Source organism: Atractosteus spatula, chromosome 11 (assembly GCF_055471065.1).
Source record: "Atractosteus spatula isolate fAtrSpa1 chromosome 11, fAtrSpa1.hap1, whole genome shotgun sequence".
Taxonomy (NCBI): Eukaryota; Metazoa; Chordata; class Actinopteri; order Semionotiformes; family Lepisosteidae; genus Atractosteus; species Atractosteus spatula.
In genome coordinates, this window is record NC_142716.1 from 9,747,483 (window position 1) to 9,775,321 (window position 27,839).

The window sequence follows — 27,839 nt, forward strand, 5'->3', positions numbered from 1 at the left end:
AGTAACTAGTGGAACTTCCTTTACTGGCAATAACCTCAACCAAACGCTCTCTGTAGCTGCTGATCAGACCTACGCAGCAGTTAGGAAGTATTTTGGCCCATTCCGCTATACAAAACTGTTTCAGTTCTTGTATATATTTTTTAATTTCTTGCTTGAATGGCCTCCTTCAGATCACGGCCACAGCATTTTAATGGGATTTTCTCCAAACATAACACTGTGTACATTTACCAAAAAGTTCAACTTTTGTCTCATCTGTACACATAACATTGTTCCAGTAGTGCTGTGGAACATCCAGGTGGTCTTTAGCACACATGAGAGGAGCAGCAATGCTTTTTTTTGGAGAGCAGTGGTTTCCTCCATGCTAACCTCCCATGAACACCACTCTTGTTAAGTGTTTTTCTTATGGTAGACTTATGAACACAGACATTATCAAGTGCAAGAGATGCCTGCACCTGTTTGAGGACTGTACGGAATGCCCTTGCACTGATCTCCCTAGGACACTCACTCCTAGGGAGAGTAGCAGCAGTGCTGAATTTCTTCCATTTGTAAACTATCTGTCTGACTGTGGACTGATGGAGGCCCATGTCTTCAGAAATCCTTTTTTAACCCTTTCCAGTCTTATGAGCTTCAACAACTCTTCTGAGAGCCTCAGAAATCTCTTTTGATATTACACTTCAACAGAATTCTGTTGTGAAAAGCAGGTAACCAAACTTGTGTGAATTTTTATATGGCAGGGCAGGTCAAACCCACACCTGACTTGATTTGAATACCTGACTCCAATTACCCTCTTTTCAAGATGTCATTATCCTAGAGGTTCACATACTTTTTCCATCAATTAACTTGATTGTATAAACCATTTGTACAATAAAGATATGACCATGTAAAATGTTGTGTGTGTTGTTTGTTAAATAAGTCTTTATTATTTATGACTTACTGTAGATGAAAATCAGATCACATTTTAGGAGCCATTCATGTAGAAATCCAGATAATCCCAGAGGGTTCACAAAGTTTTTCTCAGAACTGTAGCTACTTGGAATTGTGCTATACAACTTTGCCCTGTTGGTGGCACTATAACGCAAAAGCAAAACTTATTTTATTAATATTTCTGAAACTTTTTTTCAAATGGCTGTACTTGTTATAAATGTGCAACCAACAGCAACATGGATTTGGTTATCAAGTAAACGATATGGTCAACTATGGTAGATTTGTGATAGTGATAGCTCTAAACCAAGGAATATACTATACTGTATGTCTTTACTTAAGTTAGTATGCTTTTCTCTGATATTTGGCAACTGCTAAGTAGCATTTGGGCAGATAAGATAAGCTATACTTTGTTTATTCTTGATGTACATCAATATAAACAAGATCATCCACAAGGAAATTAACACAAAGAAGCACTGTATTTTAATTCATATTTATTTCGAATGAATGTATTGCTTTATGCAGGCAAGATAAAGACTTACATTTTGAAGTGTACAGATAAGAGGAAAAAATTTAGTATGATGAGTGAACAAAAATATTTATCCTTTTCATGCATGGCTTATTGGGAAAAATGAATAAAGCTAACATTTCAAGTAGCTTTGGATGCACAATAATAAACATGATTAATTATTGTATATATTAGACTGGAAAACACAGCAACTTCTTACAATGTCATCATTCAATAAGGTCATTTGAGAAACACATATCTTTAATAGTAATGAATGATGCCACGTTCCCAAGAAAAATATGATTTCAGGAAAGGGGTACTCCAGTCCAATCTACAGTGAATAAATGGATAAGTGTATTAACAACACAGCTAAAAACCATGCACACTTGATTATTCTTTTGTTTTCCTTCTCTATGAGATCATCTCCATGTTTCATGACAGCATCACAGAATCCAAGTTTGGAATTTTTGTGCACAAGGTGCATTTTCCTTGAACTCAACTTAAAAAGCAAACATTGGTTTTCTTCCTATATGTGCAATAATGTGCTGGATGATATTGTAACCATTTGAATATGGTTACACCTTTTCAGTTATTTCTTCCGCAGAATCACTTATTTACCCATTCACTGTAGTGAAACCAATTTTCACATAATGCCTTTTACAAGACACTGCAGGTTGGTAATTTTGGTGAAACCAAATTTAGTGATGTGAAGCATTCAAATATATCGTTCACATTGATAAGGCCAGTATTGTTTTACGATGTGCAATTTGTGCAGAAAATGTTTAATTTTGACTTCAAAACACAATTTCAATCTAGGGCAATCAATCGATCCAGACACTGTGGGGAAAAAAAATTCTTTCAAATTTACAAAAACACAGGCTTTTAAAATTTCATAACTTAGAAAAATTGTGGCAAGGAGACTGAATCTTGATTTTCAACGTACTTTCATACATAAATGAATGTTTCTCAAAACGGTAACCTTCATCACTACAACTCAATAAAAACACCTTTGCTTATAGTTGTACAACTACAGCTTTCAACTGTGAAGGTAAAATATCTATTTTCAGTTTTAAGACAAAATAACGTGTAATTCATTTAAATCTCTTGAATTAAAACCTGAAAAGTAAGACTAAAAATGATCACAAAGGAAATTAATAGATAAAAAATGACAACAGGTAAGCATGACGTACATATCCAAAGTTTTTGACACCATGAATACATTCATTGGGAACAACAAAAAATATATATGGCTATTTCAAAATATTTCTGTACCATACTGATCTCCTCAGGTTTTACAGTTGAACACCAGCCCCAAATCAAGCATTGTACCATCCTCTTTAAAAAAATAATTTGGCATTCTCACCTAATGTTTCTACACCCCTTGGAACAAGTTTTCATTCCACCAAAAGACCATAATTAATTGAAAAAGTATTGGCTTATTTACATGTTTGTGTTCCAAATTTTATGTAATTAAAATGTAAAGAACTAGCTATCTTGTCCCACCCAAATAATTAATTATGCTATATTTTGTGCAAAGCAATAAAGCTGGAAATAAAAGCCTGAGGCTTTCTTTCAATGTATCTTCCAAAATTATACTACAGAGCAATAATCTGTAGTATCATTACTGAGGATGATTCTCTGTATTTGAATGGCTTTATGGTCAATGGTCCTTGCAGTTAAAGCAGCATGTACATCTCTGCTCAGAATGGAGATGTAATATAATGTAAAATATATGGCTTAAGCAAGACTATGACAAAGGGGTAAACAAAGGTGTGTGCATTTTTAGAACTCTGGCTATTGCACACAAAGTCATACTGCACTTTGTTCTTTCGTTTCTCTACCAAAATAGTAATCAAAATGAGGCATGTGCTGTTCTTTGACAACAAATGTTAACATAGTAAACATACAAACAAAACATGTTTTTAATCAATCACACTCTGTCCTAAAAGGTCCACAGTGTCATCCCCTGATCCCCAGGTATCAATAAAACACCGTAACAACCACCAACCCATTGAAATTTCACCCATCTTTTCCCTTTTCTCCTTAAACATGAACCATGAACTTTAAAATCCTTAAAACTTTAAGAAAAAGTCATCCTAAAAGACTGTCTTTGGAAAAAAAAAATCTTACGTGTTATGATAGTAGATATTGTAGATGTGGATCTGACTGACTGGCACAAACATGAAAATTTACGGGTATACTGAATAGATGGAAGAACGTTCAAATTAGAACTGTCATTCTAAGGAGCAATCGTGCATAAACAGCAAAGGAAGCCACCAATAAAAACCATTCCCTAAAAGACAAATCAATGCACTATTGTCATTAATTGAAGGTACACTCTACAACACTAGATTGGTATAGCAGCAGTGCTGGAATGCTTTTTACCCCACAATAAAACGTGTTGCTTTCCATTTGTGAGGCAGAAACGAGATTTACGAAATCCTCTTTCGGTATTTTTGTTTGGAATAAACATAATAAGGTAAAAACAGAGGACAGTAATGTGTGAGAAAAATATTGATTCCAGAAAAAAAAACAAAGGCAAGTGACAAATTATTTTTACAGAATTGTTTAATGCTGTTTGCAGCTCATGGGCTCAAATATCCCATTTCCTTTGTGTTGCATCTTTTGTGCCCATTGGAAACATAATGAGTACAAAGTGTTCTGAAATTGTGTGAGAAAAATCTTTTGATGAAGATTTTAATAGACACCGCAACCAACTGCTGGCTTTAAGAGTAAGCTTAACATGTACCAGCCTAAATGTTTAAAACCATGTGGAACCCACCATCCTGCATCAAAGATTTACAAACACAATAAAAAAATGACTGCCATATTTTGACTTTGTGAACAATAAATGTAATTTTAACAGCAAAACAGTAAAGGCAAAACAGGACTTGTATTAAAAATTGTGAGCTCTTGCCTTGTGGTTAAATCTACTGTATGTACATCACAAAACACCACTTCAAAGTCATACCTTGCATATGACTAAATATTTCTTGTATATAAGCACAGACATACCAATTCAGCATACTTTGCAAGTCAAGATTTATAAGATTTATTATATATGAGGTATCTGATACAAAGGACCCTGCATACAGTACTTTGTCCAAAGTCCTGTGCGTGCATTTGTTTTGACTGGCAGGGAACATCAGCAAATTTTTTAAAATCATTTTAAAATTGTTACTTTCATTTTTGTCTTCTCAATCTTCAATTTTTTTAGAAAACACATCATGGGGATGATGGTATTTAACAATGCTTTAAATAAGTGTTTTGAAATCGCAGTAAAATTTGATCCATTTAATATGCAAACGAAAAGTAAATTGCAGCATGCCTCTGTCTGTACAAGTATGGAAACTGTTAATATTATGAACGAAGCATAGTTAAAACACCGCTTTCGGCATTCACCTTATCAGCGCTGATGGTCTATGTACACAACTTTTTGGGGTTTACCCATTTATTAAAATCAAATCAATGAATATTCCATTAGTAGCTGTTTCATCCCCACTAAGTGCTCTTATTTTTCAAACATTCCAACAGCCAGCTAATGTCTTTCTGAATGCATATATTTAAATATCTAGGATGCAAATGCAAGCAAATGTTATACAGTCTTCTCGGCATTTATCGGATTATGGTCTGTAACTTCTAAAGCAGCTGTGTGCCAGGCATAAGTGCACTTGTATCCTCTTTTATGGTACAATAAACAAAAGAAACAACAATAAATACCATATATAACTTAAAATTCAGATCTGGAAAAATAATGAATCGGTGTTTCTGGACCACAAATTCTGATAAACATTATTTTCTCTAAAACATACCTGGCATAGTGCATCTGCAAGTCAGAGCATTTAATTTTTTTCCCTTATACAATTCATGCTCTTGGTCACAGTGTCTCTAGAGCAATGTATTACCAAAGACATGTCCTTTGTGTATCGTATCTTATTGCACTACACAAATTGATTGTGTTGTCTGGCATTGTCTTTTAGTGATGCACGGAAAACAATGTTGCTTCTTGAAGTGCACTGGATAGGCTGTATTCTACACATTGAGCATAACTTGTTTGTATAAACGGCTGTAGAAACATTTAAGTTTCATAGATTCCATCACATCTTCACTGTCCAGTGTTCATCCTATTTAAAGTTCAGTGCAGAATAAAACAACCCTCAAAAGACATGGGATACTACTTTTTATGTATTTGGCTGAAGCTCAGGTTTGCCCGTGACACACCTTTCAGAATGAGCTCTTGATGAAAAGTATCACTGTCCTCCCCTTTTTTAAATAAACGGTCTGAATATAACATTTTTTGCATCTTGTGTACAATGTTGTCATTTATCCCTAGTCAAAACTTGAGGCCTCCCTCAGTTTGATGAAATATAATAAATCTTTTCCATCCTAAAATTAAACTGTGACAGATAACGTATTGCTACCAGTAAATCTCTGCTATTTCCCTTGTATCCAAAAATTTTTAAGGATGCATGGAGCATCAAGGAAAGTTTTTTTTCTCGCCATAGTGAATTATGTAACTTCTAGGAAACAACTAAGTTGACCTGATATTCACAATCAGTAATCCGAAAGTTGAGTTTGCAGAAAAGGACAAGCCCCTGTTGTCCAGCACAGAGAAGTGTTGTTCTTCCATAAGTCTAAAGATGTGCTTGCTGTTCACAATCACATTGCTTCTTTTAGGTTAGTCAATTTTTCCATTTTCCTGTATTTCCACCTTGAGCTTCCTACTGGAACGTAGAACCTTATAACATCCACGAGCAATCTTGTGCATCCACATCACATTCATAACATCGAGACAGATGCTGGAGCAAATCCAAGCACTTCGTCCTCCAAATGACAGCCTGTAGAAGGCTTCTGTTCCATAGATGGAGTACATTCTTCCATAGTAGACTGGCATGACAGCAATCCTCACCAGAAAAAATATTACTGCCATCATGATTCCATTGGCTATGTTGGGTCTGGAAGATTTGGGATAACCTAATATTTCAAAGAACCAGCTGAAAAACACAGTAACAATAATAATAAAAATCATGCCTATACACCAAGAACACTAAGATATCTATTTTTGTTCTATTTTCAAACATAAAGCCAGAACAAAAATTTAATCAAGACACACATTTATAATGGGTGTAGTGAACCAATCTGGATGGTCAAAGGTTTTCACAAGGGATGCAAGTGTATGGCCCTGTTACTGAAAATGCCTTCAGTCAGTTGTGATGGAGTAGTCCAGTAGTTAGTACAAGCTGCACTGCCATATATATAGTACCAGTATATATTTCTTATCACACACATAGAATTTGAAAGCCTTAAAAACTACGGATTGTCCTCCTACATAACTAAACAATAACCGCACAAAGAACACTAATGACTCAAGTCATCCTACATATTTTTCTCCGAATATATAAATGCACATACATTTTTTGTAGAATTAATAAAAGATGTCTGATGAACTATAATAGTTTTAAAGAAAAGAACACTCCCTGTGACCATTTTAAAAGTTTTAATAAGAAAACGTCAATACTTGGGAGCGTGGGCTGTTTAAAGGACGGAATCTAAAACATGTTTAGCTTTTTGCAAACCCTCGCTGGTTTTCTGAAAGTTTCCCCGATTGTATGAAAGACTCACAGGTACGCGTCTTGGATGGTATTCTACCTGAAACTCAAGAAAATTCCCTCCCGGTACGTACCGCTGATTTACACAGGGAGTGGAAAACTCTGCAAGCAGACGGAAGTTAGCAAAATAAGGCAACAATCCTTGGCCCTAAAAGAAGGTAAAAAAGAGATAATGAACTAGAAATTGCACAAACAGCTTTACAATCTGTATCGACCCACCATTCTCAGGTAGGCTTAAAATATATTACGTCCAGAAGATGACTGTGCAATACCGCATTCACTGATGACTATGGTATAAAATGCTGGCAAAAAAACCAAAAAAGACGGTTTAAAGGTTCAGAGTTTTAGAACACATGCAATGCAAGCAACTATTATAGCAGAAGAAGCCGATGCTGCTTTGGTACCAACTTTCAATTATTATTCCTTGTAGGATGTATTTTTTTAAACAGATGTCAATTTCAACATTAATATCCATTACAGCAAGAGAAGAACAGCTATAATATCTAATATAATAGCCGGTATCCTACTCTCCTTAGTTTCTCAAGAGGATTAAAAAGGTGAATTATGGACTGAATCAGGCCATTCAGCACTGCTGGACTGGACAACTGCTGCCTGAGTAAGTGACTTCAGTTGCACAACCATTGGAAATGTTTGCATTAGCTATTGATTGTGCTTACAAAGCACAAGGCTATAACAGTTAATTATCAAAAAACACACAGTTTGCTTATATTCTATGAGTCACCTGCTTTCTATTAGACAATAAGCCCCAAAAATGGACAATATTATGCACGATGTTAATGTAACATTTATGTACCACTGCATTTGGAAAATTAATGGGTTTTAATTTGGATTCTCATTAAATGAAAAAGATGACCACAGAGCTGTGAATCTGAAAGAATAAAAAAACCTTGGGTTTTGTGCACTGAAATGACACAAGGGAAATGTATCCATCATATTTTTGGTTTGCCTGGACTAAATCAAATCTTTAGCCTGCCTGCCAGGTTAAAAAAATTCAAAAGTGGATAAAAAGTTTTTGTCTGCAAGAGGCCACTTCCTTTTACCAAACAAAATATTTGTACTCAGCAGCTAGTGGATGTGTCAATAAATCCACGTGACTCAGTCCATCAGGGCTGAGGTATAATGTTAGATTATGTATAGCGTCTCAAGGCCTCAAATAATATTTTTATTACATGCTTTATTTTATTTCTCTTATGGAGACACAGTAACAGGCAGAACTTGTATTCAACTACTTTGGAATCGAATACTACTTGTTACTTAATTTAGGTACTTGCTGAGGCATTGAGCATGCCTGGTATAGAACACACCCTAACACTAAAATCATACTTCTTTGAGATGAAAAAAATTCAAAAGACTCACTGCTTGGATTACCTGCATTCTTAAGAGAAAGAAAGCAAATGAGTGTCTCAATTAATGTGCTTAGCTGAAATTGTGATTGTACAACGGTGAAATTAAACATTCAGCTCTAGGGAAAGGGATCAGTCTTTAGCTATGCCACATGAGTATCTCTGTCACTGCTCTTACTGTAGTTGATCATTTATTTTATGACCTGAACACCACTGACTGAGATTTAGATTCCAATTTATGAAAACATCCACTCACCTGCTATCTGCAAATTACAAGTCAGGTGCTTTGATGGCAATTTTGTTTGCTTCCCAGCCCATGTAAATCTGGTATCATGTCCAATCAAGTCAGCACTTTGTAATTTGTAGATTTGCAGAATTCTGACTTAATCCAGGCCACAGCTTTATGACCATTCCAAGTTCTCTACAAATCTGAAAGCCTTTTAGAAAGAAAGCTTGCAAGATACCTTTCTTAAGACGAAAATAAAGCTAATGTACAAACATAACTATGCATATTTGGTGGAAGGTGAGTGAAATACAACATTGTAGTTGACCATTTCATATGTTACTGTAACTCACAAAGCAGACGTTGCCAAAACATATACAATTTAATGCATGTTCAAGTTAATTCAGCATTAAATAACAGCACACACTTACCTAGAAGCCCCTGCAATGGAAATGTTACAGCATACTTACTGAACTTTGGAAGCAAAAAAAATTATTTTTAAGGCAGAAACAAATCTTCTAGCATTGCATGCTAGTACCTCTACATACTGGTAAGTCCATACTGTTACTGGGCAATGTACCTGATCAGCGTACAGCAACAGCACTAACTGCAGACAAGACAGGAATGGGTTTCATCTAGGTCGATTATTGCGTGCTTATTTAAATGTCAACCGTTTTTTTTTGGGGTAGTTTTTGCATGTACAATTTGTTGTTAAGAGACGTGGGACTGAGTTAATTGATCAGACATGTTAGGTGAGGACAGAAAAAGCTAATCAATAGAGAGAAAGTGCGACTACAAGTGGCAGCAAAAAAGCAGCAACACCAACACTAAAGAGGTTTGACATGCACCCTAAATTACACGGTATATCAAATGAACAACATTTGTCAGGACAATTCATTGCTTTCCTCTGGTTACCAAAGAAAGAACTTAAGAATATCCTTACGATTTCAAGGACCCTGACAATTATTGTAATAACAGCCAAGGTTTTGCTTCAGGACAGTTATGAATCACGAACAATTAACACACTTCCTGGGAAGGGGGGGGGGGGGATATAGTCTTCTGACTATTAATGCTTAAATAATTTTGTGAATGTTTTTTTTAATTAAAAAAAGATATGTTCATAACATTAATTGAAGAAAAAAAAACATTTTTGGACATTGGTTTCTGTTGTAGGAAAAGTAAGATGGTCTCAGGATAGAGGGCGCTAAAATTTCTTTTGGTGGCAATCTGTCCTGAATTAAAATATCAATGTTATGAAAATTACAAGATAAATAAATACACCTTACACTTTCAGCATTTGCATGCATTTTACAAAATGCCAAGTTAAGTAGTCAAATGTTAAAATGTTATAAACCAAACTTTTTTAATGCAATCTTACAATATTATCAGGGTAATTAAATGCTACTTTAGTCAAGATAAGACAGATTTGAAACTATTACTTTAGTGGATAGCTAAGATATGGCTTTTTGAAAATAATCAGAAACATAAGCATAGTTTAATTTAAAAAAAATATTTATTATACATAATTTTAAAAAGTTTAAGGGATTGCTGCAGGTGGCGATTACCAAACCTTTCATCTGTGAATTTACCACATGCACTGAATCCACTCTAATAATTATTGAAAAGGCTTTATTTTTAAGGAAAAGCAATGTGGCTTCCTATTCAATGCTGAACATTTTACAACACCTAGAGCACAACCTAAGTAGTTTGCAACTGACGTTAACAGATTGCCCTCTGTTCTATAGTTTCTGTCACCCCATGTTAATGCCTCAATTTGACAGCACTGAAAGAGTCCAGTGACAGTATGGTCTAACTCCTAGGGTCTCAGCTTTCATGATTTCTGCTTAGCATGTCAGAATTTAAATGAATGTCAACATGTTTACGCAAAGTGAAATGAAAGATTAGAAGAAATATTGCAGATTTTACTGTGGATTAAAATGTTAAAGCAGTAAACAGTTGGGTTTTTTTTTTGCATTTTGCAGCATTTATCACACCAGCTGCTTTTACAAAAAGACAATTTTTAAAGCAAGTTGTTAAAAAACATACAACTTGTGCCAAAGAGCTGAACATCTTTTAACAGTTGCCTAATTTACTTTCAATTGTTTCGATTTTGGGGTAAATGGGCTCTCTAATCGGTATTTAAAGATCTTTGTGATCTTTAAAAAAATTAGACACATTACAATGCATTAGACGTCCTTTGATGCCATTTGTTTTTTTGTAAGATTTGTTAACATGATACAAGGCAACAAAAAAATGGACAATGCACTAGATGGAGAATTAAAACCACAGCAGCTCTGATAAACAGCAGGTGATTTTATTCCTATAAATAAGTGTAACATCAATTATTATCAAGGGAAAACTAGGTAGTATAACATCAAGTGACCAAACCCTTATAAAAAGGGAGTAAAATTCAGCTCTGGCACAAAGTATAAGCATGCAAACAAGCATTCCACAAAACCCTGGGAACCCCAGTATAAAGGCATGCACAGGCTTTTGTTGTAGGTTCAGTGAAATAGGAGCAAGAAGGGCTTTCATCCCACTGAGTAACCTTTCATATCGTAGTTATTAAGCATTCCATGCAAAAAATACCATCATTGTTACAGAACTTGGCGACCTCGAGGGTTACAGACTGTAAGAACCAAGAGTGAACAGCAGCTTGATTCACACTAAGTTAACTGTAGTAGCTTCTACAGAAGGATGCACAAGTTTAAAGAGGATTATAGTGCTTTCTATCCAGTCTAAAACAAGGGTTCAAATAATTGAAATCAAGACTTTAAATTTTATTTTTTTGTCAAAAGAGTATCTAGACATGAGAACAGATTTCAATATGTTCTTCTGAATCCAACTCAGTAAAAGAGTACATATTCATCTCCAATTAAGAAATAATAAAACTATAATTAAAATATACAAATTTAAATTGATGTACATTTTTTATTTGAACAATTACAATAGAATATTTCTGAAGTATTCTACAACATACTACATAAACAAGCTAAATGTTCCTCAGCCAGATATTTTAAATACTAATATCCTTTTGAAATTGCTTAAATTAATTATTGGAACCCCTTATAACTTTTGTAACTTCTTTAAAATCATCCTAGGTATTGGACAAAATCCTGGCATACATGGACTTCCCCTTTGCCATCACTACTTTTGCATGAGCATCATTCAGATCGTTAAAATATTAAATCAATATAGTGACACATGCCGTCAATAGGAGCAGAGAGTAAACCAAGAAATGAAGATACAACTGGCAGTTCCAGTTACCAGATCACATCTATATACTGTACATGCACTCCTTTACACACTTACACTAACAATGCAGTATGCATATAGAGCAAGAAAACATTTATGTTATTTTTCCTTTTACAGAAGATACCATTTCAGTCAATTCAGGCACATGGGTTCCTGTCTACTGGCTTGACACTTTCTAGGCTATATAGCTGTTCACTCTTGGTTGTCTTTTTCCCATCTTGCCTGCTCGTTCTGCTATTGGACAATAGGGAACTCACCAGTACATAGTAGTAAGCATACAACGCTGCCATGTGATGAACTACAAAAAACTTGTCCCCTATAGCCTTCCAATAGTAAAATATGAGCAGCAAATCTGGAAAAGAAACAAGAAAAGTGTGAGAAGACATTTCTATTATTTAGGCAACCTCCTGCTCCTCATCTGTATGATTTGGTAGGAATATAAAACAAACCAATCAAATATTTATAATGTGGTTGTGTACTCCCTTGTGTTCAGTACTATTAAATCTGTACAATATCATGGAAAAAATACACATAAAGTTTTAAAATTCCTATTTGTTTAAAATATTTCATTTGAAACAATGGGAAACATGTAATACCGAAAGAGGAGAAGCAGGCCTTGGTAAATAAGCCATTAAGAAATTCTTTGTGATAGATTTTTTTTTTAACTTTAATCTTTTCCATCCTCAAACTGCTGGAACAAAAACCAATATACAAGTTTTACATCCTGTCAGTGATATTTCTGTTTACATAATCCGGCATCTGCTTAGGCTGAAACACTGTAATGAGCTGATTCCAGCTTTGCCCTTGAATAGGCCCGGTGAGACAGACACAGTGGCTAGCAGGTGGGAATGCATATTAATGTAGATGTGAACACTAACCTGATATGAGGTAGCCAGTGGTTATGCCAACGTTTAGTTTCACCAGTGTAGGATCTCCCCTGTTGTTAAAAAAGGATAAAAGTAAGGACTATTCTGCTAGACAAAACACATCAAATCACACTTCAAATCTACTTCTATGTCTGAAACAGAATATTCTGAATTGCCATTAGCAGAATTTCACCTCACTTTCCATTATACTAATAAATAAATTACAATATATTTAATACATCTTTCATGAATTAACTGCGCTCTAAACACAAAAGCCACTACATTACTTTTTGTATCACAAGAAAATGTGTATTTCCATTACAGGCTCTGAGAGACCTATATTTTTTATAAAGGATGCGCGAAAAAGAAGGATGGGATTCTATCTCCCCTGTTCAATAGCTGAAATCTAGGCTAAGCCATTTTGTAACAGTGGCAAAAGTTCAGCTTGCATAGAAGAAAGGCTGAGTACCGATAAGACTGGGTGGATTGAGATGACTGGGACATCCTTAGGTTTCTGCATGACACATACCCACACACCCAAGCCTCTTTATTACTCCTTAAACTAGTATAAGGGACATGGTTGTTAGAAACTATCTTGCATAACCTGACTTTTCCATTTCTGTGCATGCAAATAAAGACAATTGTTGGGTTGGACAACGGATGGAATCCATTTAACAAGGAATATTTGCAGTTAACAAAGAATAAAAAAGAATATTTCATACCAGACAGGATCTTCATTGACAGCATCATCAAAGAATAGTATATAGACACAGAAGATCCCAACCATGAGTGCGTGTAGCGTCGATACTGTCCTAATATAAGGAGAAAAGGGGAAAAAAGAAAGAGTACGTGCAATATAATATCAATGGGCTAATACCTGGTATTGCAACTCAAAGGTGAACAAAAAAAAAATCTGTCAGGTTCAAAGAGGTTAACAGGATTTTAAATGGTCAGTAAGTCAGTTGCTAGTAAGCAGGAATTAATTCACAGAAATTCAATGTATTACTAATAATAGAATCAAAGTGGCTCAAAACATTTCTTCTTCTGTCTAAATCTTATCTACAATCAATACTGCTGTCTTAATGACTCAACACTTATCTCTGCATGACTCCCTAGACATGACTGATAAGCTGCAGGAAGAGTTTAAATACTCATGAGTATGCTTGTTAAACACCCCACAGGAGACAACTAAATACAGCCTTGTCACCACCATCACCTGTCAATCTGAATTCTTTGTGCTCCATTTATCATTTATCAACCTAATCTCTGTGTGTGGGAAGCAGTCATCAAAACACACTCTATCGTGCACTTCAGTAGAATATCAGGAGGAAAAAATGCCAGCACTGCAGACCAAAGCTTTAATTTAGCCCAAAGACAAGTGGGTAAGTGATGAGAGTATTTGAGAACACTGTGGTGCATTGGTATTTAAAGTACACAGAACCTGGGAATCAGGTATTACTTCAGAATGGAATCACTGCTCAAAAGCTGTACTGGTTATTTCAGTATAAAATTATTACCTTCAGTACAGAATTGTTATGCAAATGTATGCAGTTCACAATTATATATTTCATAGTCCCAAATCCTGGCAGCAATCACATTTAAACTGAAGCTATAAGGACGCAGAAACTATTTTTTGCAAAACTGAGAAATATGAAGGAAAGCCTATAAAGCACAATGAAATATGACAAAGAGATACTCGTTCATGCACTCTCCATTCACAAATGCAGTATCAGTGCATGCAATGACAATTCCATTTTATTAATAGACAACCCCAACACAGGTTCAGTTTTTCAAAATCTCTCAAGGTCTGTCTAGGTTTTGTCCATTAAATTGATTTTTATTTTAGCTGTTAATCATCCATACTGTAGCTATAACCAAAAGGGTTGTGGGGATATTTTGCATTAACTAACCTCTAGTTTTCTTTTGTCATCATTGGCTTAAATGTTTGAGCCTCTTACAAAACTGGCAACAACACAAATAATTTTGCTTTCCATTATGACAAAAACAGTCCATCTTCACTACTTAAAGCTTATGTAAACTTATAACACAAATATATGATTGTCACTGCATAATATTCAGTACAATTTTATACTTTTACAGATTTCTTTCTCTGTTCCGTCAGAAGTGTTTGCTACTTGTAAAAATAAAAAGCAAATCAAGGACATGGATTTAGTTATTTTTTAAAATATTGCAATGAAGGTACAAACTCAACACTATTGTGCTCATAACGCTACTGTCTAAAGTACTGCAGCAATTGCTAATCCACTAGTTACAGTAACTAATGCTAGAATTCTACATCTGGGAGTCTTCTAAAACTGTATGGTGGGGGTCTTTGCTACCTGTTTTTTTTTACATTTTTAGTGGCACTGGTTGAAAAGGAATATAGAATTAAAGAAAAAAAAATACATACAATACTACTCTAGTTCAGGTTCGATGGTAACACTACTAAACTGGTGCTAATACTTACCATGCTGACAGCATTTAAAACACTGCTTAAATTTACAGCATGCGGTTTGCTTTCTGTAGACATGGGTAAAGCTAAAAAAATGGTAAAAGCATTTATCACGACTGCAGATGACCCGACATAAGTCAAATTAGCATACTATGCAATTTTTGTTCCGGGCAGCCTACCAAACAAACCTTACAATGTTACGACAGCTATAATATAAAGATATCAGACCTTTGGGGATGATTTACATAAATACAGACATACATAATTAATACTGAATTAGTTCTTAACAATCAATATACTGTAAATAGACACAATAGGCATTGCACCAGCCCAAATTAAAAATTCACATTTGATAAATTGATATACTGGCAAGGATTCAGAATATATGTGTACATACAGTATATTAACGCCACAGGAAAAAAAACTCAACTGTGAATGCTATAATTAATTTTGATTATCGGTGCTATTAATTGTTAATTTGTAGAAACTTTCAGTGGATTGATATAGTGTCAAAACAGAAATTCACTATCATGCGTAAAGGAGGAGAAATGTATTCACATCATACCTGGAGTTCCATTCAATCTTCTGCTTTTCATTCAGCTTTTGAAATCCAGAGCTGATGCGAATGGACACCCAGGAGCTGACATAGTGAAACAACAGCTGAAAGGTGATGAAACTGGCCACTGAAATGGCAAGAATCAGCTGATTGAAGGGATCCATAACAGCCCCTCCCTACAAGAAGAGAAAAAAGAAGAGAACAGTTTGTTGCTTCAAACATTTGTTTCTTGTTTGCAACAGATTCTTCAGAAATATTAAAAGTATACCATTGTGTCATTACTAATTTACAGGGTATTACCCTGGGTACGCTACATATTAAAATATTCATCCATTTGCTAAATGCTTCTTGAATTCAGGGTAGGGCTGGGCGATATGGCCAAAAACATTATCATGATAAAAATGTTCATATCAGTCGATATCGATAATTATCACGATAAATGTCAAATCATTATTTCTTTCAAGTTTAAAGGCAGATTTTTTCTCCTGAGTGAAGGTTGAAGAAACCAGACAGTTAATTGGGTAAATTAAACAACTCTTTATTTTAAGAACACAACAAACACTTGCCAAACAGCAGAAACATTAAACAAATCTGAGGTAGGGAGTATTCAAGTCTTTTTTATGTCAAAATATGCATGAGTAAAATTTACAAAATAAATCTTAATAGAAAAATTAAATACTGCAGTGTGATAAAACACACATAGAAGATGGCTCAGACAGACTGCAAAGTTTAAAGTGCTTTAAAGGATCATATCAGAAGTAGTGGCGAAGAATGGCACCGTTTGCAGCTGCCGCTCTACCATCTCCCTACACTCTGCATACAGCCGAGGAAGTGCAGTCAGTGCAAAATGTTTCCGACCAGGTAGCTCGTATCTGGGGTCAAGGACTCTGATAAGCTTCTTGAATCCCTCATTTTCGACAGTGCTAATGGGAAGCATGTCTTTTGCAATGCAATATGCAACTGCATTTGTGATGTCTTCATGTCTTTTCGTTTTTTTGTCGTAAGGCATGGTGCTCGAAAATGATGGTACTATGGTTTGCTGCTGTGTAGTCGCACTGAATACTGGCCTGGTGCATATAGATGGTCCCCTTCCACTAACAACAGTAGTTTGTGACTGTAATTTTTTACTTTCTGCGTGTTCCAACGGGTGACGTTGTTTTAAATGGTGAAATAGGTTCGTGGTGTTGCCTGTCTTTGCTGGCACGGATCTGCGGCACAGTTTGCAGTGCACACTGCTCTGTTTTATGTCTGATCATAAAAAGCCAAAATATCTCCAAATTACTGAAGTCGAATGACCTTTTCTGTCGACGATGTCATCGTCCTTCGAGCTAGTCGTTGGCAGCACTACATTTGCTTAGTGTCGCTCATTCCTCCGCTCTAACTACAATCCTGTCAGCCACCACCGTGTGGGTAAACAGCCCCACGTTAGCTGCCCAGTCTGCAACACGCATGCGCATACCATGCGCAAAGCATAAACATATATATCGAACATTTATCGAACTTTTGTTAAAATTATATCGAGGAAAATTATATCGCGATAATTATCGTTATCAAATTATCGCGCAGCCCTAATTCAGGGTCGTGAGGGAACTGGAGGCTATCCTGGCAAGCAATAGGTATATTAATAGGTTATTAATATACAGTATTGTAATATAATACATAACAATCCTTTTCAATTCCTGTTTTGGGGTAGGAAATGCCTGATACAAACAGCTAGGCTGACAGACCAATGAAGGAATAGTTGACACAGTTTAAATTCTGATACACTTGCATCAAACATTTGGCTGATTTAATCTCACACCAATATCTGATCCTAGAAAGGAATAATTACATCGCTAGTGACAAACATCCAATAGCCTCACAACCGTGAAGTTGTTAGAGTCAAAGGTGTTAACACCATGGTAATGGGACTTGGATACTTCTGTTGTCACAGTAAAACTGTTTAGTCTTATTCAAAAGGCCTGTTTTACTATTGCACTCACACTGTTTTAATGTTAAAGTATATAGGTAATAATGTTTCTGTGCCTGAAAGATATTCCATTATATACATTAAATGAACACCCCATAATATCTTCTACGTCTAAATTTTTCAGACCTAATTCACTCTTCATATACTCTGTTATTGACCACAATGGGCCTTACAGCAGGCCTTGCTGACATCACAGAATATCCATCCATCCATTTCCTTCATCCAATTCAGGGTCACTGGGAAGCCAGAGCAAAGCAACTGGCACAAGGTAGGACACCTGAACACAACAGGACACACATACAAACACAGACAAGCAAACACTCACACCAGGGCCAATTTTCCCAGAACCCAATTAACCTACCAGTCTTTGGACTGTGGAAGGAAACCGTAGTACCCACAACCAACCCACAGGAATATGGAAAAACATACAAACTCTGAACACTGAACATTGAACACTAGCCCTAGCTCTGCGAGGCAGCTATACGCTGACCACTACAGCACCACACCGTCCAAAACAGAATATCGCAGTGAAAAAAACATCATTGGCTAAGAATGTGATTTAGTAAGGGTGCTTTTCTTGAATTCAAACTGTGCTTCACATCTGTGAGGGTGAATACTTTTAACAAGCGAGACTCCAATTCTGTAATTACAACTATGTCACTTCCTATCAATGTGGTGTCGTGCAAAAAAAAAAAAGGTTGGCTACTGTATATCCCTTTAAATCCAAGCAGCACAGAAAGCTAATAATCACTCAGCTATCATGTTACTGAGTACTTCCAACCTAGTCATTAAAAACAAGAAAGGTCATGGTGGAAAAAAGAATACAGATAGCCACAAGACATCCTCCCAACAATCTTTAGGCTGGTTCCAGGGTAAAAATAAGTCCTAGATTACTTTTAGACAAAGCTTTACTGTATGCAAGGTAGTTGTGCAACATTTTTGCCCAGTGCATAGTTTTATCATCATTATACATTTGGTCCATGATATCATGAAGCAGGAGCCTATCCCAGCATGCAACAGGACGCAAGGAAGGATACAACCTGGACGGGTGCCGCACACAGACACAAACACACACACTCACACTAAGGCCAGTTTTCACAGATGCCAACTGAAACCTACCAGTATGTAGGTTTTTTTGGTGGGGGGGGGGAAGTGGAGCAACTGAAGGAAACTCACATGAGCATTGACAGAAGATACAAACACAACTCAGATAGCAACCCAGAAATCGAACCCAGTGCCCCCTTGATGAATGTATTTAAAATTCCCACTTCATAATTCATTTCTATAATCATTTGAGACCATGCATAAACCATCTATTTAGGCATGTCTGCAATAAACATTTTTTTTCATATCATAAATGTACGCAGGATTGAGAAAAAAATTAAGTTATCACTCCACAAAGGTCTGACTGGAACTCACCGAGTACTGTTGGTCCGTGACTGTGGAAGTCTCCTTTACTTTTTGAACCGCAGCAGTGAGAACAGTGTGATTTCTATGACAACTTACAGTACTTTCTAATCTTAAAATGTATCAGGAAGCCTTCAAAAAGGCTTCTGGGCAACCAGCCAGTCTGAACAAAACTAAATTGACCAATTGGACATGATAAACACTGTAAAGAGGTTTTCTTTTGAAATTTGAGCTGAATTCAAGAACTGTAATCTTGCATAGATACAGTTAAAGTCCATGTATCAGCCTTGACTACTCATTGACCCCGAGTTATAATATAATGTCAATATACTCCAGGAGGGTAAAACTGAATTGACTTGCGACTCACGTTTTTCTTCCCCAAGATCAAATATTTTTACAGCTGCTAAATTCACTTCACTATCCTAATACGTCTGGACTGCATTATACATATATTGTAAACCGAAAGTGACTAAGAAGTCATTGTTACTCATCACATTTAAATCAGTTATGAAATTAACAAATAAATGAACAACACTGCGCTATGCAGGTAAAAGCTCTATTTAATGTATGACCTAAATTCCTCATGCTCACCTCCTTAGAGGACAAAAATTAAATAACAAATAGCTTATAAGATGTGTAAGAGCTAATCTTTTACCATATACTGTAGGCATAGTTTAAGTATACAACAAAAAATATAACAGACAAACAGGTCCAAGAGCCCTTATTATAGATAAGATTTCATGAAAATAGCTGAACTTATATATAGTTTTTCAAATACAATTATCATTACGAATACCTGTATATACGGTACATTTAAAATGCTTACCGTACTGTATCTGAATTAAGCATTTACCTTTGTCTGGAAAGTGAATGATTTGTACTTGTTTGAGTGTGTCCAGATACTCGCTGAGTGTTGTGTGACCTGGTGACAGAGTTTTAAGTCACATTCCTGGTAAGAGCTGCAGCATTTGAGTCTATCCTAGAAGCAGTAGGGCATAAATTATATTCTGGAAAAGATGTCAGTCCATCACACGGCCTAACACATGAGCCCACACGCATGCAGGGATAATTTACAGACGCCAATTAAGCCAGCGTGTCAATGGAAGGTGGAAGAAAATAGAACCTGGGTAAAGCACACGCAAACATGGGGCAAACGTTCCTACAGTCCAAAGACTAGCAGGTTAATTGTCTTCTTTCTGCATCTGTGTGTGTCTGCCCTGTGATGTACTGACATCCAGTCCAGGGTGTACCCTGCCTTGTGTCCGTTGCTTGCCAGGATAGGCACCAGCTCCCCTGCAACCATGTACTGGATAAAGGTTAGAAAATAGATGGATGGAAAAATATTCGTGAGAAAACGTGACATTATACACAAGAATGAACAAATTAATTTTTTAATTTTTTATATAACTAGAATTATTTATTTTGAGTTAACAGTTAGGCCCATTAAGGAGTGAGGGATACTGAGTGAAAAAATTTTTTGAAATCTAAAAATACAACATACCTCCTAACAATACAATAAAAAATATAGGATTTCTGCATGAGGAGGAATGAGTCACCACATGTAAACTAAGTCTTCCTCTGTGAATTACAGTAAGTTATCCAGAAAGGAAAAACAAAAGGATACATCTCTGGCTCAGGGCCAAACAAGATTAAGATGCACAAAACATTTTTGCCAAATTGCAGTTTTTAGTTACTAAAACGATAGCACATTGGATGAATGATCAGCTCATTTAATACCCTTGGCATTTATATGAACACCTTAACATGCTCATGTTAAGGGTACGTGATGCACATGTATCCTTAAAATACATACAAAACCGGATTCAGAAGTGTTTTAAATACTTATTTTATTTTAAATATAGGTTTGCTAGTTCCAGACCCCCACAACCTTCATTTTACACTTTACAGTTCCCCATAGTTTTCACTTCTATCCTCTGGCCCATATTTCACTTTTGATATTGAAAATGTCCAAGGCGGTTGACTTTATCCGGACTTATTCCAGCGCAGCACAAATCTTCATTGTGGTGACCAAATAATATAGTATTTACCACAAGGTCTTACTATTAGGTACAAATCTAACATAAAATTATTTCATTTAAAATTCTTCACTTTTAAGTATCTAGACTCAAAACCATTTTTTTCAGAGAAGCTTTTATTTAGTATCTGCTTCTGCTTCATTCTAATGACCAAGTATCTTTTGCTGCACCTTCTGCTAAGCAAAAAAGAGGAGTGTGACAATATTCTACTGTTGTTAAAGTCAATGCACAGGACAATATTATTGCACATACAGTACAATGCAATATACAGTATTAAGATAGTAGGCAACATTGTTCACAAATTAACTATTGTGTTTAAACTGAATAATTTTCTCATATAAAAGAGATACTTTTCTCATATAAACTCAATAATTTTCTCATACAAACGAGATAGTTTTCTCGTATAAACAAGATACTGTCTCATATAAACATTTTTTTTTTCTCTGTGGTACTAATAAGCTTCCATAATATAGTGCCAGCAGCCATATCAACCTGTAACTCACAACTGGCAACCCACTGAAGCTAAGCTGGTGTGAGCCTGGTCAGAACCTGGATGGGAGACCTCCTGGGAAAAACTAAGGTTGCCACTGGAAGAGGTGTTCGTGGAGCCACCAGGGGACACTCACCCTGTGGTCTATGTGGGTCCTAATGCCCCAGTATAGTGACGGGAACATCCTTCCAAGTGAGACGTAAAACTGAGGTCCTGACTCTCTGTGGTCATTAAAAATCCCAGGGCGTTTCTCAAAAAGAGTAAGGGTGTTACCCTGGCGTCCTGGCCAAATTTCCCATTGGCCCTTATCAATCATGGCCTCCTAATAATCCCCATCTATGAATTGGCTTCATTACTCTGTTTACCTCCCCACCGACAGCTGAAGTGTGGTGAGCGTTCTGGCGCACTATGGCTGCCGTCGCATCATCCAGGCTGCACATTGGTGGTGGAGGGGAGTCCCCATTACCTGTAAAGCACTTTGAGTGGAGTGTCCAGAAAAGCAATATATAAGTGTAAGCAATTATAATTAATTATAATATTGCTCTTGACTTCGAGATGGTTTTGCCAACAAATACTACTTACTCGTTAACTCTGCATGCAGGTCATGTTGGAACATTTCCGCTGTGAAATGTCTGCTGCACAAAAATCTCATTATATTAGTTCTTACGCAGACTAGAGAGCAAGAAGGGCCGCCTCACGTCTCAATTCATGGAAACAATCGCTCTTGCCTGCGGTGAGACTAGCGGTTTGCGACAAAATGGCAACTCATAGTTCACGATTTTGTGCCCAATTCAAAATTTGTCCATTTTTTCCTATACCATCAACTAATTTATTTTGTTACAGAGAGTTAATAACCAGTCTCAGAAACTGAGAGCTCTATTTCCCTTTAAGGGCACAATTGCAACCAAAACCACGTTTGAGAACCACTGTTCTAAACCTTTGTTTTGAGCTGAAATCAACAATGTCAAAATCTGAAGCTAAACCTGATTTAACACTATGAATTTTAGGTAAAGGGCCATTCATATCAGACCTCAAACACTGCAGCTTGGACAAATATTTGAAAAACTACAACCAAACACAAACAAATTATGTTGCCTTGGTGAATCCAGTTCTCAAACATATGGTCTAATGTATAAACTACCAGCTTGCAGCTTGAGAGGCAGAGAAGTGACCCATGTGCCAATTTTAGCACAGCCTGGCCACAACCAGTCAGTCCTTTAATTCATCCATCATGCTGCAGCTACACATGCTCTTATACAGGTTGTTAGCTGCATGCGTACCATCTGAACAGGCTTAGCGGGCCAATGACCTATTTTATGTCTAATTAGAATATCAGGCCTAAGAGACGGAAAAATCTAAACAAGATCATTTAAAATACTGCAGTACAGTAACTGACTTTAAAAATCTTGCAGCACATTGAGAGGAGACAGCAGGAATGAATGTCCCTGTAATACAGTGCTAAGCATTGTAACTGTGCTTCTCCTCTGTTGGGTGGCACAGTGATGCAGTGGTTAGCGCTCCTGTCGTGCAGGGCCCCTGGGTTCAATTTCAGACCTGGGATGTAACCGGTGTGAAGTTTGTATGTTCTCCCTGCGTTCTCTCGGGTTTTCTCTGGTGGCTCTGGTGCCCTCCCCTGTGTATCTGTGTTTGTGTCATTGCCTGTGTGTGCCCTGAAACACACAAGGATCCCATCCATTGCTTGTGCCCATTGCTTACCAGGGTAGGCTCCAGCTCCCCCTGACCCTGACTTGGATGACGTGGTTAGAAAATGGTTGGATGTTCCTCCGATTAAGGAAATTGACATTTTCACTTGACTTTTCCCTCTACTACTTTAAATATTTTTACTTTCTAAAAAAAGCCTAATTCATTCAACGGATACTAAAGACATTTTTTAGGTTCACAGCTTTAAATGGGCTTTTAAAAAGTCTACATGACACCTGAGTAATATGCTAGCATGGAGCTGTTGCGGCATTTTTTTGGCAGCTGTCGCTGTACACAGAGTGCATGCATCAGTGTCCACTGGTTCTGCAGTACCGCAATATGCTTCTCTGCACTTTTAGAGATTTTTACCTTTACCATGCAGGAAGTCTTACCTACATTCTCATAAGGACATATATTTAGGGTCAAGCATTTCATGCCCAGGGCTGTTGTCAATTTAGCAAAGGCAAACCACTTATCCAGCACAATTTACTATACCCTCCCAAGCACAAATATACTTAGTAACTTAACCTAGCACACGGACCACAATACAGTGTGCACTACATATACAGTTTACAGTATAGAACACATCAAGAAACAGAAACTCTTCATGTCATTTCCATCACAATTGAGAGTTTTAGTATTACTTCAGCATTACCACCCCGTAGAATGCTGTTATAAGAACTGCGAAAGCATTCAGCAAAAGTCACGATGATTAAAGCATGGCACTACTCAGTACAAATATATTTCACATATTAACATGTTTACTGACAAACATGATATGATACTGTTCTCACACAGCAAGTTCATATATTATGAATGTCCACTCCTTTTAGTCTTTAGTTAACTGAAGAACTCAACAGCACTTCACCTTGAAATGCACTCCTGTCTTTAACACAACCACCCTGGCTGTTCACTGATCAATGCTGTAGCCTTGCACTGCCAGGCATACTGATAACCTCAATGTGTACAGGAATATTTGCATGTGGGTAGGTCTCTCTGTATTGCCTTTTCGAGGTTAGCCAAACTGACCTCTCGTCATGTATACTTTCCCAATTTGCTTCACCACATTGCTATATTTAATATAATGTAAACTCACACACAGTGTCAATTTTCCATGCCTTCAAGAGTATGAGCACAGTTCTCATTCTGTTTTTGTCACAGAGCATGCTAAAACACTGTAGCTTACTCTTACTGTATACTGTGTTTAGAACAATCTTGTTAAGTTTTACAGAAGACAAGATCTCCAGATCTAACTCTGCCCACCTATACAAACCTACTCAATTTTGTTTAGGTTTCATTTGTTTTTAGTTGAAGATCCTCTCAACTAAAGACCCACAACTAAAAAAGCATAAAATAATGAAGTGATCGAGATTCCTGTTTTAGTACTCCCGATCATGCTTAGGTAAAAAGCACTCTTGTTGCATTTAAAAGTCTATTTATGCTGTCATTCCCTCTGAGACAATTCAGGCTCTCTCGCCACAAAATAAGTGTATCTTGTGTTTATCAAATATTTGGTTTGCTAATGAAAATAATCCCAGTGCAGGGCAAAATGAAATTCTACATTTATATAAGTTTCCTCAGAACTAGCAATACCAGTAACAGAGATCAGTCAATTCTCTTCACCTGTCAAGTACACCACAAAAAATACACTGCAGTTGCCAATTATTGTAGCAGGGCTGTGAAAGAAAAGCATAAAGTCTCATTTGCTCGACATATCAAAGGAAGGAGTAAATATAAATCCACAGTTCCTAAGAATTCTAAACCACATCGCTTTTAGTTTGTGTGAGTCTGACAGTTTTTTTTTCCAAACTGGGTACAAAAGGAAGCTGCCAAATCCTTATACACAGGAAGCTGCACTGCAAAACCTGAAAAACCATCTACCTGGATGTACAGGAAATTCAGGGGGGAAAAAAAACAGCAGCAAATTACCGAACAAGCAACATTTGTATTCCGAGATAAAAACCACAAAAAATAGAATGTGCTCACACCTCAAAAACGTATGTGAAGGTCTGTAAAGAACATCAAGAAAAGCTTTCGAAAAACAATAACTAAACCAATATTGGGGCAATAAAGAAATCCAAAAGCACTCTTTAAGAGTAATTATTGTACCTCAGGTCTCAACCTTGAGGATTGTTCAGTAAACTAAAAAAGAAACAAGAACTATGTTTAAGAAGTACAGCCACAAAAAGAATTTCCAAGAATACTTTATATTTCCATTTTGCAGAGTATTTCACTTGTTCCACATCATATAGTTCAACAAATATTCCATTTTTGGTCACTCGTCATTCCTGCTTCTGAAACAAGATTAACTACTTATTTGCAGGTACACAAAACAGCACTTTTGACAACAGCTGTGTAAAATCTATAGGTTAATGTCTAGGCAATCTAGGTTAGCAACCAACTGGCTTTTTTCTTTTCATTCAACTTCAGAAAGTATTTGCTGTAGCAAATTTCTTCTTTGAAATACCTAGTAGAAATGGAATATACTGTACAGTATATATTGGGAACCATTACGTTATGAAACATATGTACGGTATTCAAGATCAAAACAAACTAGCAGGGCAGTACAGTTAATTTAAACAAAGGCTCAACACTGTTGCTTGCTGAGGGAGCGATCAACCATGGGAGGAAGTTTTATCCAAATATTTATCCATTTTTATCAATGGATCTTCAAAAAAAATTTTGAAACAGGCATAGGTCACAAATAAAATAAGCTGAACAGTGTACCTGCCTTATTTTACTTCAGTCCAAATCACAGAATTTCTAGTCATCAATTTTTCTGACTGCCAAAGAACCAGGATAGAAATGCAGAGGGTTGCAAGGTTAGACTTGGGAGCACTTGCAGATGTATGTTAGAAAGCTTCTGTGTCACATTTCACTTGGGACAAAACTGCCTCACTGTCACAAGCAGTAAAAGCAGTAAATTATTATGGAAGCAAAGGCTCCTATCATATTATATCTTAAAAGTTAGTTGGACAACTTATTTGTGGACATGTGTATAATCAGTCACAATATTTGTTTACACTGCCATTAAAAATTCAGCCATGGAATAACCAGAAGATACAGTAGCAATGCTGCAGTCCTCCAGACTGAAATGATCAGACAATGCATAGCTTAAAATTGTTCAACCTACGCTTCTTTGATATGCTGTTCCATATCTTGTGACAAATGCTAAATTAAGCCAAATATTAACAATTTAATCCAGAAATACCCGACTCGTGTTTCAAACCTTCAGACAAAAAAGCAGCGAAGTATATGATACAATAATGCAAGCCTACTGTATATACATTTACATCCGAGGTCTTCTTACACAGATCACTAAACTCGTTAACTGGGCATATTCCGAAGTTATGAAGTAAAACAATTAAGGAAGAAAATGCTTAAGTTTGCTACAATGAACAACAGCCCTGGATATTGCTTTTTATATTTGACACTGATTAACAGAAAAAAAATAATGTCTGACTCAGTGTTAACAGAATATTGTACACCAAACTACTCGTGCAATGCCGTGTATAGCTAGGCCAACCAACGCCGCATGATGTATACACTTAGATCATTTAAAAAAACAAGGTCTTTTAAAACAAAAACAAAGCAGAAAAAAACTGACCAAGGTCAAACTTACCTTTCTCCTTTCATTTGGAAAAAAATACAGTCTTTTCACTCAGCATTTTTCTCTTATCGACTGTCGAGCTCCACAACCTCAAAAAGCATGGGCAAAAATCTATCCCAGCCATATCAACAAAAACGGTTCGTCATCATAATCTCATTTTATTGTTATTATCTCTTCTACTACGATTATTCTCTTGATTATATTTTGCTTAATTAAGAGCGTTTGCAATCTCTATTTCTGTACATACTGTCTAAAACGTGGATTTTTTTTAAGAGATGCGCTTCTTGGCTGATGCTGGTTTGTGGCTGCAGGGAAAGGCGCTTCTTCTGCCTATACTATATCAAATTACAGTTAATTCTTAAAGGTATATGAACGTTTTTATATACCTAATTCGTCGAAATAACCTTTCAATTGTTTGACGAGGCAGCTCTCACCGCTCGAAATCTTTTCTTGTATTTCTTATATATCGAACTAGCATTTCTAATAAAATAAGGTTGGTGCACCTACGGTACGTAATGTAGCTTTATACGGCAAATTCAGTTTTCCTTTCTTTAAAAGCGAAACTAACTTTGTAGTAACGATAATCTTCTTTCATTTCTGAACGAACAAGATGGAAAAAACGGCATACTGTAACTACTGATAAGAACGAGCAATTTGGCAGTTAATCCTGCGTTTTGCACAGCTTCTAGATTTGTGCAGGACATCTAGAAGAATGTTAAGATGTCGGTAGCATATGATAAAATTTTATGGACAGATAGGACTTTTACACATCTTGTACACCAGGTGTAGTGTGCTCTTACCAAAGGAACCAATTTATAAATATATGTAAGATTGAGATAGTATTCATGTGATGTGTTTTACACCTTATGTTA

At 36.3% G+C, this 27,839-nt stretch overlaps 1 protein-coding gene across 1 annotated transcript; it reads right to left on the bottom strand.

Moving 5' to 3' along the window:
* Nucleotides 1-1,398: 1,398 nt before the first annotated feature.
* Nucleotides 1,399-27,602, bottom strand: tlcd4a (TLC domain containing 4a). The gene is made up of 7 exons (XM_088927094.1): nt 26,980-27,602; nt 15,764-15,930; nt 13,469-13,558; nt 12,759-12,817; nt 12,138-12,232; nt 7,113-7,186; nt 1,399-6,423 (listed from the first exon to the last, which is right to left on the bottom strand). Exons 2-7 carry the CDS (start codon nt 15,916-15,918, stop codon nt 6,108-6,110), a joined length of 789 nt encoding a protein of 262 aa, XP_088783220.1. The 5' UTR covers nt 15,919-15,930; nt 26,980-27,602; the 3' UTR covers nt 1,399-6,107.
* Nucleotides 27,603-27,839: the final 237 nt, after the last annotated feature.

What these genes read in the sequence shown, in the direction of transcription:
- tlcd4a (XM_088927094.1), bottom strand. Translation starts at nt 15,918, where the DNA reads ATGGATCCCTTCAATCAGCTGATTCTTGCCATTTCAGTGGCCAGTTTC. An exon ending in GTCAATGAAGATCCTGTCTG is followed by an intron (nt 12,818 to 13,468) that starts GTATGAAATATT and finishes TTTTAACAACAG; the next exon opens with GGGAGATCCTACACTGGTGA. An exon ending in CACTGGCTACCTCATATCAG is followed by an intron (nt 12,233 to 12,758) that starts GTTAGTGTTCAC and finishes TTTCTTTTCCAG; the next exon opens with ATTTGCTGCTCATATTTTAC.